At 44.2% G+C, this 14263-nt stretch overlaps 1 protein-coding gene across 2 annotated transcripts in view; it reads right to left on the reverse strand.

Annotated features, from left to right (window-relative positions):
• Window positions 1-6096: 6096 nt before the first annotated feature.
• Window positions 6097-14263, reverse strand: part of lama1 (laminin, alpha 1) — a 33714-nt gene continuing 25547 nt past the window's right edge. For both annotated transcript variants that reach the window (XM_082546118.1, XM_082546117.1), the window contains exons 50-64: window positions 14029-14179; window positions 13801-13945; window positions 13572-13713; window positions 13376-13490; window positions 11130-11282; window positions 10876-11027; window positions 10602-10796; window positions 9609-9792; window positions 9388-9494; window positions 9052-9241; window positions 8770-8919; window positions 8298-8451; window positions 7083-7216; window positions 6612-6825; window positions 6097-6524 (exon numbers count right to left, since the gene is read on the reverse strand). In XM_082546118.1, the coding sequence (XP_082402244.1) occupies window positions 6370-6524; window positions 6612-6825; window positions 7083-7216; window positions 8298-8451; window positions 8770-8919; window positions 9052-9241; window positions 9388-9494; window positions 9609-9792; window positions 10602-10796; window positions 10876-11027; window positions 11130-11282; window positions 13376-13490; window positions 13572-13713; window positions 13801-13945; window positions 14029-14179 (2341 nt within the window). In that variant the 3' untranslated portion in view covers window positions 6097-6369. The remainder of the gene's footprint in view (window positions 6525-6611; window positions 6826-7082; window positions 7217-8297; window positions 8452-8769; window positions 8920-9051; window positions 9242-9387; window positions 9495-9608; window positions 9793-10601; window positions 10797-10875; window positions 11028-11129; window positions 11283-13375; window positions 13491-13571; window positions 13714-13800; window positions 13946-14028; window positions 14180-14263) is intronic.

Genomic DNA, 14263 nt, shown 5'->3' on the forward strand with positions numbered 1-14263 from the left:
CTGCTAGAGGGTGTGGGGGGGCCACAGCCCCGTCCTCCAGGGCGTGAAGCAGGTGTGGAGGAGATCAAAACTCCAGACATCCAGAGGCCCCCAGAACACAAGAGACCAAGGAAGACCAACAGAGGGGCAGCCGCGCCACTGTCCCAGAAAGAGCTGAGGAGAGTCCCAGATGAGGGCTCACTCAGCAGCCGCAGAGCAGAAGCCAGGGGGAGTTGCAGTGACGCGCCCGTGAGCTCCGCCGGCAGCCAGCTGTGCCTGAGTGACCGAGCCCCAGGCCGAGAGGCCGGGGGCACCCCACCTCCGAAGTGGCCCCGATAAGCGGCCGCCAAGGAGTGAGCCGGTGTGTACCCGGACGCCCACCCCCAGACACAAAGAACCACCAACGCACCGACACCTGAGGGGGTCCGCCACTGGCAGGGGAAGTGGTGGTGGGTGGAGATAGGCCTCCAAACCTTGGAGGGCCTGAGATGTCCCCAGAGAGGTGGCGTCTGATACCCAACCTGACATATAGACACAGACATACAGGCACACACAGACACAAACATCCATTCCCACCCTCATGCTCTCATATGCACTTACTCCACACTCAACCAACGTGGAGACAGACATAAAGAGACGCTGTACACACGATCACACTCCCCAAGCGTACTCTACGAACCGGGTCTAGGTACCCTTGCCCCTGGAGGGGGGAACTGCACCCAGACCCAGGTGGTGTTTCCCTTTTCCCTGCGGTGGGGGGAGGCAGACCGCCCCGACTCCGCAGCAGCAGGAAGGCTCCACACTCCAGACCGCAGTCGGACGGCCAACTCCTCCTAGTCCTAGCCCCCCCGCTCCAGCAGGTCGCAGAGAACGGGGGTGAGAGAAGACTCCAAACCTCCCTCCACCCGCTCATTGTAATGTTGATGCATGTGTGTTCTAAGGTGCATTTAAAACCCAGGAGGGCATGGAGCTACCTGCCAGAGAGCAGCAGGTAAGCGCATAGTCCCTCCTGCTAGCCCTCAATGTCTACGTGTATTTAAAATTGAGAGGTGGGCAACGACGCCAGGGGTGGGGTGTACACCCTGATGGTACTTTGGACTCCGTGTATCGTGCCCACCCCCAAGATCCTATATGTATGTGTAATGAGAGTGTGAGTAATGTGAACGTCTAAGTTGTGGGATAAAATTGAGGCAGAGGCAGCCAGAAGGGGACAGAGGGGGGGTAGCCTCCTCTGCACCCTGGTGACATACCCCTACTCCAAGGCCCTGCATGTGTGGGTGGTTGTGGTGGAGCGGGAAGAGGGAGGCAGCTGGAGATGGGGAGGGAAGGAAGGGAGGGGCAAGTGACCCCTCCCTGGGGCCAGCTCCCCCGCTGACCCCAGTAGGCACCCCCATACTCCGCGACCCGCCAGGGAAAGGGGGCCCAGGCCCATCCAGACCGGGCCCAGTGCAGCAGCGCCGCCCGGCCCCACAGAGCCCGGGACAGTCCACCCAACCCCACCACAGAGAAAACTGCACCCACCCCACCATCCACTCATCTTCCAGACTACATAAGACAATAAACACCCAGGCTGAGATCTTCCTCCACCTCTCCTGTATCTCCCCCTCCTGCAGAGGGAGCTCCTGAGGAGAGGAAAGCTCCTGCAAGATGTGACAATCTCCCCCACCAGTTGAAGAGCCCCCCATGATTATTAATGTTAAAGGAATGCTTGGCTCAACAACTCTGTCTGCCTGGCTGCAGTGATGAAAAAAACCTGCAGTATTTTTCATTTTCTTAGTCAGATTTTCCAACTGGAATCTTGCTTCAGGATGGTAGCAGTGCACATAAACAGGAGTAAAACTTAAACTTTTACTCTGTACTACCACTGTTGTCTTGCACAGAGAACTGACTCTACAAATAAAAATAAACCAACAACAGGTGTTATACAAGATTGCTTACCAAGAGCAAAACAAATTCTATCTTTCCTCACTTTTACTACTGGAGCAGCTTCCAAGCGCTGTCGACTCAGGAGTCGTGTCACTCTTGGCTCTGACATCCAACTTCAGAGGTAAATGGACGGCAGCATTAACATCTCCAAAGTTGACCCACAGACGTTTGAAGTACCCACAACAGGTCAGGGATGACTTGTTGCCAAGTGGAGGAATTAAAGTATCTTTGGGTCCTGTTCATGAGTAAGGAGGAAGACTGATAGACTGATTGGTGCAGCAATGGAGAAGTTTGACAAATTCATTGCTAACCGGGTCAGGGCAGAACCAGAAATACCATACTGAGAGATCCCCACTGATCATTGCTCTCTTTGTTTCGTGTTATATACAGATCACTCCCCCTGATATGCAGTCTTGCATTAGTCCTGTGCAGAGCCTACACTTTGCAGAATATTGTTTACATGTTGTAGCTGTTTGCTGTCAGCAGGGGGGTTGTGTCACAAACAACTGCAGTGTTGCCAACTCCTCAGTAAGAAAAATCCCTATTGGCTGTCCTAAAAGTTGCTAGAAATCGCAAGATGACGTCATCCCTAAGTTGCCTAATTGGTTATGCTTATGTAATTGTAACCTACTGTTGGATACAGAAATAACATCGTGAAGGAGACATGAAGTGAGTTAAAAAAAATCCACTCTAAATGCATTTAGAATATATTTAGAACTACACATTAAATTTATTTTAGCAATTATTGTTTTTTTTTATGTCACACTTCCAACCGTCTTCCTTTGTCCGGGCTTGGGACCGGCAAAAGTGACCCGAAATAGATACGTGTGTGTGTGTGTGTGTGTGTGTGTTTTAAGTAGTTTTAAACTATGTGAGCCACAAAAAGTAACAGTAAAAGAACTGACTGCGTTACAGTCAGGGCGGGAGCAGCGGCTTCGCTCATGCGCGATTCATTTGCCAGTTTGGACGCGTAGGTGTGAACATCTCCCCCTGCTCTGACAGCACCTGGGGCAGGGGTCGGCAACCCGCGGCTCCGGAGCCGCATGCGGCTCTTTAGTCTTTATTTTGCGGCTCCGGGTGGTTTGGGAAAATAAATTAGAAGTATTTAGCTGAAGTGTATTTTATTTGTGTTTAGTTCTTTTTTTAACTTGTAGTTCTAAATTGGAAGATTATTGTGATTTTGAAATATAAAAATAAAATCATATCTTATTATTTTTTCATCGCTCAAAAACACTCGCGGAAGCCGGTGTACCCGCCGAAACGCCGTGCATTTATCGAGACTTTCAACCCCAGGTAGGCCAATTATGGATCTTCGGATCCTCATTATGTCAGCAGCCATTCTCCACTGTGAACTATGTTAAAAACAAACACCGCTCACGCCTCACAGATGTCCTGCGTAAAGATGAAAGCCCCGATTTGCAGACGCTGTGAACAGAGGTTCGGGACCATAAGTCTTACTGTAAACATATCGATGATTTCATGAGCATGCTTTTCAGCATCTCTTTATTGACCCCTTTTCACACACGGTTGCTGACGCATACAGCCAGCTGTAGCTTTTCAACAGCAGAGAGGGCACAGACTTTAAGGCAGCGAGGCGTGATTGCGGGTCCCGCTCAGGTGCGTCCGCCTCCCCTGCAGCGGCGCTGCAGACCACGCCCCGCCACACACATTAACCAGGTAAAATACATATTTAGGCAGAATTTTGCAAATATCTATTTTTTTTAGCATCGTCGTGCTTTTTTTCCAATTATTTTTTAAAAGTCAGGTCAAGGCTCCAAAAGCCCAAAGACGATATAAGGGTGGCGGCTCACAACAGTTTTGTTTGCTACATGGATCATTTTAGTTCAGCTGGGTGTCTTTCCTTTTGTTATATTTCTTTAAGAGTTCAAAATGTGTTAATTACATGAATAAAATGTAATTTCCTCTGTAGCACTTCATGGATTTCATAAGCAACACACCTAAGTTGTTCTGTGGATTCTTTTAAAAAGCAGTTAAAAACTTTTCTGTTCAAACAAGCCTTTTGTTGATCTACGTATTTTATATTCTTTACATTATTTACATTTGATCTTTTACATTGTGTATAATGTCTATTGATCGTATTGTTTATTTTAATATTTGTGTACAGCGCTTTGTGACTGCCTGTCTGTGAAAAGCACTTAATAAATAAACTTTACTTACTTAGTTGTTCACACAAAGCATAAAGGTAAAAAAAAAACAAACAATATATACAGTGGTATCTTCATTTTAGATTTCAAAAAGTATTTGCGGCTCCCAGTGTTTTCTTTTGCGTGGAAACCGGGTCCAAGTGGCTGTTTGGGTGTTAAAGGTTGCAGACCCCTGACCTGGGGGGACTATCTGCCGCCTGTGAGCGCTTTGGCGAGGTGCCCACAGCAGCACCCGCTGCTTGTTGAGAGTAAGAGCGATACGTGGTTTCAAAGTCGTCATAAGTCTTGAAACGTGTTGTCCTCGGCAATGGATAATGGCTGAAAATAAAAACAGGTATCACTTTAGCCTGCTCCTAGTTTTATCAATTCTGCACTCTGCTTTGCAGTCCTCGATATCACTGAAATGCAGCCAGAAGCTGCTATTTTACGTTTTTGTCCGCTTCTTCACTTTTTCCCGACAGGCTCCCCCGTCTGTCTGTGTACCTGGCCTGTACCACTACACTTGCTATTTTAAAACATCTGCCGCCCTTTCTTTCACATCATGTCTTATCACCAATGGTGATGAGAGGGCTTACAGGGAGGAGGTCAGCGCCCTGACCCACTGGTGTCAAGACAACCATCTCACCCTCAACGTCGCAAAGACAAAGGAGTTGATAGTGGACTTCCGGAGGTGCAGAGAAGTACACACCCCCATCACCATCAACGGCGCTGCTGTGGAGAGAGTGAGCAGCTTCCGGTTCCTTGGTGTACACCTGGCTGAGGATCTTACGTGGTCAGTACACACAAACAAAACAGTGAAGAAGGCGCAGCAGCGCCTCTTCTTTCTCAGGAGACTGAAAAGATTCGGCATGAGCCCCCGCATCCTCAGGACCTTCTATCACTGTGCCATTGAGAGCATCCTCACTGGATGCATCACCACCTGGTATGGCAACAGCACCGCCTACAACTGCAAAGCTCTCCAGCGAGTAGTGCGGTGCTCTGAACGGATAATTGGAGGTGAGCTTCCCTCCCTCCAAGACATCTACAGGAAGCGCTGCCTGAGGAAAGCGGGGAGGATCATCAAGGACTCCAGTCACCCCAGCCATAAACTGTTCAGACTGCTTCCATCAGGAAGGAGGTTCTGCAGCATCCGGTCCCGTACCAGCAGACTGAGAGACAGCTTCTTCCATCAGGCCATCAGACTGCTGAACACGTCAAAGACACCTCAGCTTCACTACTGGAACTTCAACATTATGCACTCCACACTGTATATAAATGCCACTTGTTTTGCACATGTCTCAACTCTGTATATTTTTATATATTTTATTTATTGTTTACTCTATTTAATTTGTAAAATATGTGTACACACACACACACACACACACACACACACACACACACACACACACACACACACACAGAAAATATTTAGTATACACATCCAGGAATGCATATACTATTATATATTGTACATATATTTATTAGTTTCAGATGTAGCCATTCTTGTATTTTGCTTGTTTACATTATTGTATTTTGCACAACTCTGTTGCTTGTGAAGCTCACACACAAGAATTTCACTCACATGTGCTGTACCAATGTACCTGCACATGTGATGTGACAATAAAAGTGATTTGATTTGATAATGGTACGATCGCAGTCTGTCTTTGCATGCGATTGACCGCGTGGTTGTGCCCATCAAAGTAAAGTGCTTTCAACTGGATTCTCAGCAGGGCTGAAGAATCAGCTCCAACATACTGATGGGACATTAATAGCTGAGATATGAAATTCGTTTGACGCCACTTTAATAGAATAAACTAGAATTACTCTCAAATTACTCTCCCATCAACCTGCCCTGGGTCGTACCCCCACCGATCACTCTGTTACCTCTGGGATAGATTGGACCCTCCACCTAAGTGAATTAGATAAGTATTTACAAAAATGGGTAGATGGAAAAGGATGGCCTCAGCAGATGTCTAAACATAAAATGCTACTTAGATTACAGACAGATGACTCCTCCTTTTTAATGATGAGCTTAAATACAAAATGTGCCTTTACTCAAAAACTCAAACTGATCACCAGGAATGTGTTTCTTCTGTGGTTTAATTACTGTTCATGTTTACAGGCAGAAGTTACTGAAGTTTCTCTGCTTAGAAAATAAAAAGTATGAATATGTTAGTTTTAAGATGAACTTTAATCATTCAAGTTTGGACTACAGAGACTCAAAATCCACAGGAATAATCAGCAGAGACATTCACACTACACAGCCCATCAATCAATGATACTGCTCTGTGACATAATCCGGCATGCTTTCTGGCCACTGCTAGGAAGCGGGGCATGAGTTAGGGGTTACTCCCAACAGGAAGTGAGCAGAACTCAGATCAAGGGTCTTGGTCAGGTGGGACTTCAAGAGCTGCAGGTTCCTTAGACAACCTCTGAAGCTGGAGCTCAATGACAGGCAGTTCTGTTTGACACCAGCTACAGCAGAGAGATGGACAGGTTAGAATTATTTTTAGGTGTGTTCATCTTTTTTTTTAAATTCTGTTTATGTTCAAAGGGTCTTACCTGGATATCCTCCCAGGAAGACAGGGTTATTAGTTTCAGCAGAGGTGGATTGTGGGTAAGGGTTTGCAGTGGTGTAAGTTCGCTCATCTACAGTTAGGCTGAGGGCATGTTTGGTTTTTTGGGCCAGCAGGCGGTGCCACTGCCCATCACATAGCATCTGGCCACCAGAACGCACTGACACTCGACCTGCCCCATTATTCACGTTGAAAACCACCTGAGGAGAAAAACAGATACACCTTTATTTACACAAATAAAACTTCATTTGCATATTTAAAACTTAGTTTGCACAATCCTTTTCTATACATCTATTACTTTAGTCAAAAACCAAGAATAACAGAAGCTCTGATGTTACTGCAGCTATTAGAAAGATACCGTGAAAACGTGGCAACTTGCTCAGTTAGATCATTAAATCCCTGGGGTGTAGGCCTATTACTGTTTACATAATGCATAGAATGGAATATCTCTGCTCACCTGTCCATTGATCATCTCCAGTCCCACAGCATCGACTTTTGCACTGCTGATTCCCAGGAGCACTCCTTCTGATTGACTTGTTTGAAACTCCAGAGAGACTGTCATGTCAGAGCCAACCTTATAGCCATCATGGACTGCAGATGGAAACAGCATGTAATCAGATCATAGCTTAATCACGGTTAGAGACAGCTATCCAACACCTGTCTAGTATGTGACGTGCAGCTAGTTCCACACGTTTTTGGACAATGCCACTTTTTTTTCAGTTTTGCCTCTGCACACAAAAATAGTGTTCATTGCCGGAGGAGGAGAATAGTGTAGAGCATGACGTTAAAGTGCAAACTGCATTATGCTGCTAACACAACCTCAGTGCTAGCATGTCATCTGTGCAAAACCCACCCCAGCAGCCACACCCTGAACTTCAACAGGTAACAAAAAGCAGTGATGAGCAGTCAGGCGGCAGCCCGTTTCTACCTGTTCAGGTTTCTGAAGTACAATCAATGTGCTGACTGCTTTAAAGTCTCTGTGTTCTGGTTTTTGTCTTTACTTTCTACTGTCGAGTTTGAGTTCATACCCAGAAAATTAGTCATGTGTGTCCTAATTAGAATAGGGATTTGTGTTGGCCTCAGGTTTATATTGGTTATTTACCAATATAAACAATGCGTTTCAGGTCATTTTACAGAAAAACACAAAAGTAATGTAACCCATAACAATGCTTTTGATATGCTTCTTAGCAATGATGAAGCTAATGAGAACCCAATTAAAACGGATAAGAAATCGAATCGATAAGTGATATTTGCAGTGGAATCGGTGTCGCTAAATTCTTATCAATTGCCATCCGTAGACAGAAGTCAACAAAAATGGATGCTAGTTCTCAAGTGGACCTCTGTGTTTTTGCAGTTGGTGGATTGCTGTAACTTGACAACAATTAGCAACGGTCTGTGCACTCCACCTATACAGTTTATGAAAATGTGCTTTCATTTGTTCATATCTCGGTACACCCATCATCCAAACATTATAACTCTTGCTCCAACTACCTAAAAACAGGCTCTCAAAATTGTGGCCCAATAAGGAAGCAGCCAAAAGTAACTTCTCATATGAACTATAGGCAAAAGCTGTACAGACTATAGGCTGTCAAAAGTCCTTCTATACTAATCAGACCGATCAGTCTGCATCTCATCTTCAGCGTAGATGATTTTGTCTACAAGTTTGACTTACTCATTTCAGCGTATCCGCTTCCATTAAAGTAACTTCCTATCTGGTCTCTGGTGAAACAGGATGTGACACCATGTTGTGACGCCGGCTTAGACACATCCAACATGACACCATTCAGACTGATGGACCGAACACAGCCTGGAAAACTGCTGGTATCCTGAGAACCAAACAGGAAGAAAGACAGGGGGAGACACATGGGAGCAGAAAGGGGGAGAGATTTCCAATAGAGTCAGAATACCTGTGAGTTTCAAAAATGTGCACAAAGAAAATCTGTCTACATATTAATTCTTAGCGCAAAAATTTCTTCCTGTGAAATCAGGACACTCGTGCAAAAGATGTTCAATAACTCAAGAGTTTCTCTTCTAGGTACATAAAATGCTTTTTTAAAACATCAAATAAAATGATTTGATGTATTTGGGGTAATAATGTTTGTGTCTTTTGTGTTTAACGGTGAAAAAATGAAAAACAATCATACTCCGATTCTCCTGCTGGTCATAGTGTGAGGTGTTCCTCCTAGGAAAACTTTGTTGGCCACATCCAGCTGATTTCCTTTGACTGAGATGGATTCAGTTTTCAAACTGTTGACAGACACTGACATCAACCGCCGGCCCACCTCTGCAACCACCTGAGACACGGTGAACACCACAGCATTCAAACAAAGCTATTTTTGTCTTAACACCAAAACCTCAAACACAGGTTGAAATTTACAGAGTTTGACATTGATGCGTCTACAGTGCCTCGTGTCCAATTAACTCACAGTGTGCCACTCTCCATTGTTAACAGCTACAGATGAGGTGATCGAGGCCGGGCCTTTCCCCAAATCAGCTGACATCATCAGCCTGCCCCCCTTTAGGCTGAGGACAACAAAGTCCATCTGCTTGGAGTCGGAGAGAAGGAGGATCAACCCGTCCAGGGCCCAGCTTCGAACTAACAACCTCACCGACACACTGAGGAAGGGAACAGACACAGTAGTGAAGACAAGAGTGAGACACAAACACACCACAGCAGTGTCGGAGATGGAGTGTTATACAAAGATGAAGTGACCTGTCCCCTGTGTGACCCGAGAGTTGCCTCTGTTGCTATGGAAACTCACCTCTTTCTGACTGTGCTTGGGTTGATAATGAAGGTCATGTGACTGTTTCTGGACAAGCCAAACTGAACTGATGACGGCACAAAGGTTAACTCCCCATCTGATGCACACTGCATCACACACATAAATCAAAAACCAATAATCAATAAAAACGGACATATTGATTAAATTAATCAATTAAAATGAATGCACTGAGAATAGGTGATAATGAATATAGTAATTACCGTTAGACCTTCAGGTGACAGGGCACCAAACTGTGTGGGCTGAGGTAGAGGTAAATGAGTAGGGTCTGGAGTTACGTTTACATCCTGGTCATCAGGAAGGAGCACATCCCCAAGCTTCTCCTCCAAGACGCATTTGTCAAACTTCACCCCCTCATATCTCAGAGCTCCTGAAAGGTCAACAAGCCTGCACAGAGCCACAAAATCAAAACTGTTGTTGTCCGAACTCCTTTGGAGAACACAGTCTATGAAGGCTCTTACATGAGATGGTCTAGTCCAAGGAGACCTTAGTCCTTGTAATGCAAAGCACCGCACCTGACTCCTAGGTAACACTGACAGCAGCAGATAACAATCAGGAACCGCCCTAAAATAATTTTACCATTAGAGCCATAAATCCCATTTATTCTTTTTTGACTTAAGGAAATTTGCTTCTGCTGCTGGTGTCTGATGTACAATACTATGCAAAAGTCTTGAGCCAATCCCCATTTCTTTATATTTGGTATGAAAAATTACTGAAACTTGCAAACAATTATGGAAATACAGTATAAAGGGTCAAAAAAGAATTTTAAAGTCAGTATTTAGTATGACCAGCTTTATTCTTTAGCACATCCTAAACTCTCTTTGGTATGATTTCCTGTAAGTTCTTTAAGTAGTGTTCAAGAAAAGCTCTCCAGGCTTTTTGAGGGACATTCTTGGCAAAACAACCTCTTCTGAAGGTCGCAAATTGTAGATCTAATAGTCAGGGGAAACTGCCTGACATTTCAACTACCCAACTGGCTTTAAAAGGTTTGGGATCTAAATCAGCCTTTGAATAGTTTGGAAATGAACGCTTTGATTTCTTTGATTGAAAAAGCAGTGGTGTCAGAAAACAGAGACACATCTGTAAACTGCATTTTCAGGAGCCTTCAGATGGGTGCATTCAAAGAAGCTTTTGGCAGGCATTGGAAATATGCAGTCGTTGAATTGGGACACAACTTGGATGTGTAAAACACTTACGCTCTGCCAACTGCCAGGTGTTGGATGCAGCCTTTGAACAACCTAGATATTTTCTGCAATCTGATTGGTAGACGGGCGTCATCAGCTGAAGGCAGCCCACCAATAAATAGAGAGGCTGGAGACAGCCGAGAAAATACACCCGGCAACAGGGACACAAGCTTCTTATGTTCCTCATCAATCTGCACTGAGAGCGACCTGAAAGACAGTTAAGAAAGGCCAGACAGGTGAGATGTGAGAAGAAGCATAAAAGTTAGCATGTTATGCTAATACTTACTTTTTGTTGATGGTAATGATCACAGAATGTTTCATTCTGTCACTGAAGGATCCTCCATCAGGCTTTATCAGTGTTACCTTACGTGTGGCTCCGCCCACCTCTCCAAGCTCCACCTCCAATGCTCCCGAGACTAGGTGAACAGATAGGAAGTACTGCACATACAGACACATAGAAAAATTCAGGTTGCAGTGTCACCCACATAGCTTTGTTAGTTCAAATAGACTTGGTATACATGTGACCTAAATCAGTCTCACCTGTTTGTGTGAGCGGTCATTACTGAAAGCAGCCAGCAGGACCCCTGATTGGTTGTTGGAGGAGAAGGAGAAGAGCAACTCTGCTTCTTGACCAAACGATGGTGGAGTGATCTGAACATAGCCTCCAGCCAATAGGGACACACTTCGCACCGCCTGGTCAATACATTAATCAGTCAAACAACTAACCTGTAAATCAATCAAGCTGTTATCCTACGAGTGTGATCAGTGTTCATTACAAATTAACAAAAGTGACCTCAAAGCACTTTAAAATCTAAGATATTTATAGTACAATATTAGAGAGAAAACCCGAAAAATTAGACAATACCCTACGAGCAGTACTTGGCAAGAGTTAAAGGGCAGCAATAACTCGCTTTTAACAGGAAGTGACCTGAGAGAACCAGGCTCAGGATAGTTGGAGCATTTTACAACAACTGGTTGAGGGATTTAGGGGAGACACAAGGGCAAAACACCAACCATGGAGGGGAGAAATACAAATTTAATGTCGCAGTAGTTGTATGGTTCAGGAGTGAAACGAGGAGAGTAGAAACAAATGCCCAGTGCATCATCAGTAGTTTGAGCCTGAATGGTTCAAGGATACCTGTTCCAGTGTTAACTAATAGTTATTTCAAAAAGAGAATCCAAAGTCTAATCCTATGGAGGGTGTCTGTGTCCTGAATCTAAACTTGGATTTTGTTCTACAGCTTTGACAGCTGAAGGCTCTGCTTCCCTGCATACCGAGAGCCAAGTACTAAAGTACTCTATCTGGATAATATGATACTAAGACTTTAAGATATGATGAGGTCTGATCAAGACTTCATATGTGAGAAGAAAATTTAAAATTCAATTACAAGGAGCCAGTGAAGAGAAGCTAAAATAAATATGAGCTTTCTCTCACTGCTTTGTCCAACCTCAAAGTAACAAAGGCAGAGGATAGTGGGAAGGAAACAGTCAGGAACAAACCTCCTGCAGAACCAGGCTCGAGGAGGGGCAGCCATCTGCCATGACCTGCTGGTGGTGATAGAAAGTTCTACATATTTGTTTTATATGTGTATTGAAGGACAAAAACAACTCCAAGGTTCTTCACAGTAGTACTGGAAGCCAATGAAACAACTGTTGGACAGTTATTTTATTTCATACTTCAGAAAAATTAACATCAGTTTTGTCTAAATTTACAAGCTGAAAATTACTTGTCATCCAAGGACTTTAGTTCAGTGGATTATTGTGCATTATTATATGTATCAGTACATGCATTTATTAAAACGTGTATATTAGTATATTATTAGCTTGGATCTCAAAAGAGACTTGAGATGAATAGAGATGGAGTCAGGCAGGGCGACAGATATAGTCAATGTAGTATTATGTGCAGCCTTGAGGAAAATTAATTAAACCTTGTGATTCAATAGAATGTAGAAACAATTTTAGCAACAACAACTAATAAATAAAAAAATAATCATTTTCTTTTTCAGTCTCTTGCGTGATTGTGGATTAATTTTGCCCTATTATTCCTTCAGTTCATGGAGGTTTGTGGGTTTGTTTAAGGTTCTGCCATAGTGTTTCAATCAGGTTCTGGAGTTTCACTGGTCACTTAGTTATGCTGCTGTATTCAGCGGATTACTATATTTTTTCTGACTATATAGGGGCTTGTCTGATTCTTGGGGATTCTTTCAAAAATGTGAGATAAAGACCCTGCAATAGCACTGTGAGTCCAGTATTGTTGTGAATTGGTGCTATATACAGAAAACTGAATCTAAATCAATTCAACTGAACAGATTTCCTGGCATGCTTGGGAATCATTGTCCTGTTGTATGACCCAGTTCGGACCAAGCTTAACTGTTGTGGAAACGGCCTCATATTTGACTCAAGAATACAGAGGAGTTCATGGTAGACTTGATGACTGGAAGGTGCCCAGGTCCTCTTACTGCAAAAGCAAACTAATCACTCCTATGCTACCATGCTTGACAGTTGCTATGAGTTGTGTGTCCTGATTTTCTGTGTTGGTCTTTACCAAACATCGTACTGTGAATTATTGGCAGACATCTCCACTTTGGTCTTGTCTGTCCAAATTTGTAATTCAGTTTCAATTATTTAGTGCAGAAATCACAACTGGTGCTTTATATTCTAATATAAAGACCCTGCAATAATCCTGAGAAAACCCCAACAATCAGATGATGTCCTGTTAGTGAGCAAGAAAAACTCTTCCAACAAGTAGAAGTGGGATAACTGGGGCTTGTATAGTCTGAGCTTACCTTGAGTATGCAGCCTTTCCTGACACCATGTGCATCCCTTAGCAGGTCAAAGTTGGACCGAGCAATCTCCACATTTTTTATACACCCCACGTAAGACCGGGATGCTACTTGTCGCCTAGCAACCAGAGAGATGGCATTCACAGGTGATAACACGGTTCTGGCTATATTATAATCACCTTTGTCTTCAAAAACTCACCTGATTGGTCTGGAAGCAGGAAATCCACCAATGAAGATAGGGTCAAGATCAGAGCGGTTCAGATCAGAGGCCTTTCCAGGAGAGTCCGCTTCCAACACTTCCTTCTCCGATGACTGGTCAGCTGCCATTATGGACAAGTAACCTGGCCACACAGAAAAATGTGAAATAACATTTAGCAGTGTGGACACGGAAGCAGCAGCACGAGTATTACTAGGAGTAATAGTAGTACCTTTGCGTTTGTTCCTCTGCAGTGTGATTTTGTACCACACTCCAGTGTTGTACTTCCTGTTGGAGGTCAGCATCAGAGCACCAGAGCCAAGGTCAAAGGTCAAACGAATACGCCCCTCCACCAACTCCATGGACAGGAAGTCTCTCTGTCGATGACAGAAAGTGAGGTATGTGTATGTTTCCTTAAAAATAAGAAGCCCAGCAAAGACTGTAAATGTGTGTGTCGTACAGTGTTGTTGGAGGCCAAGTACAGCAACAATCCGACTGGAGACAGAGTTTTAAACTGCAAAACGATTAACGTGGAAGTAGACCGCAGAGACTTCTGGACCACTGAATAGCCAGATCCATCAAAGTGAAAGGAAGTTTCCTCTGCTTGGGGACTGTGAGTGACACAAAATACAAGTCAGAATTTGCATAAGGAATGTGCAGATTTAGCAAACTGTGTGTGTAACGTGTTTGTGTTG

The sequence above is a fragment of the Aulonocara stuartgranti genome, assembly GCF_965226115.1.
Source record: "Aulonocara stuartgranti genome assembly, chromosome: 9".
NCBI classification, from domain to species: Eukaryota; Metazoa; Chordata; class Actinopteri; order Cichliformes; family Cichlidae; genus Aulonocara; species Aulonocara stuartgranti.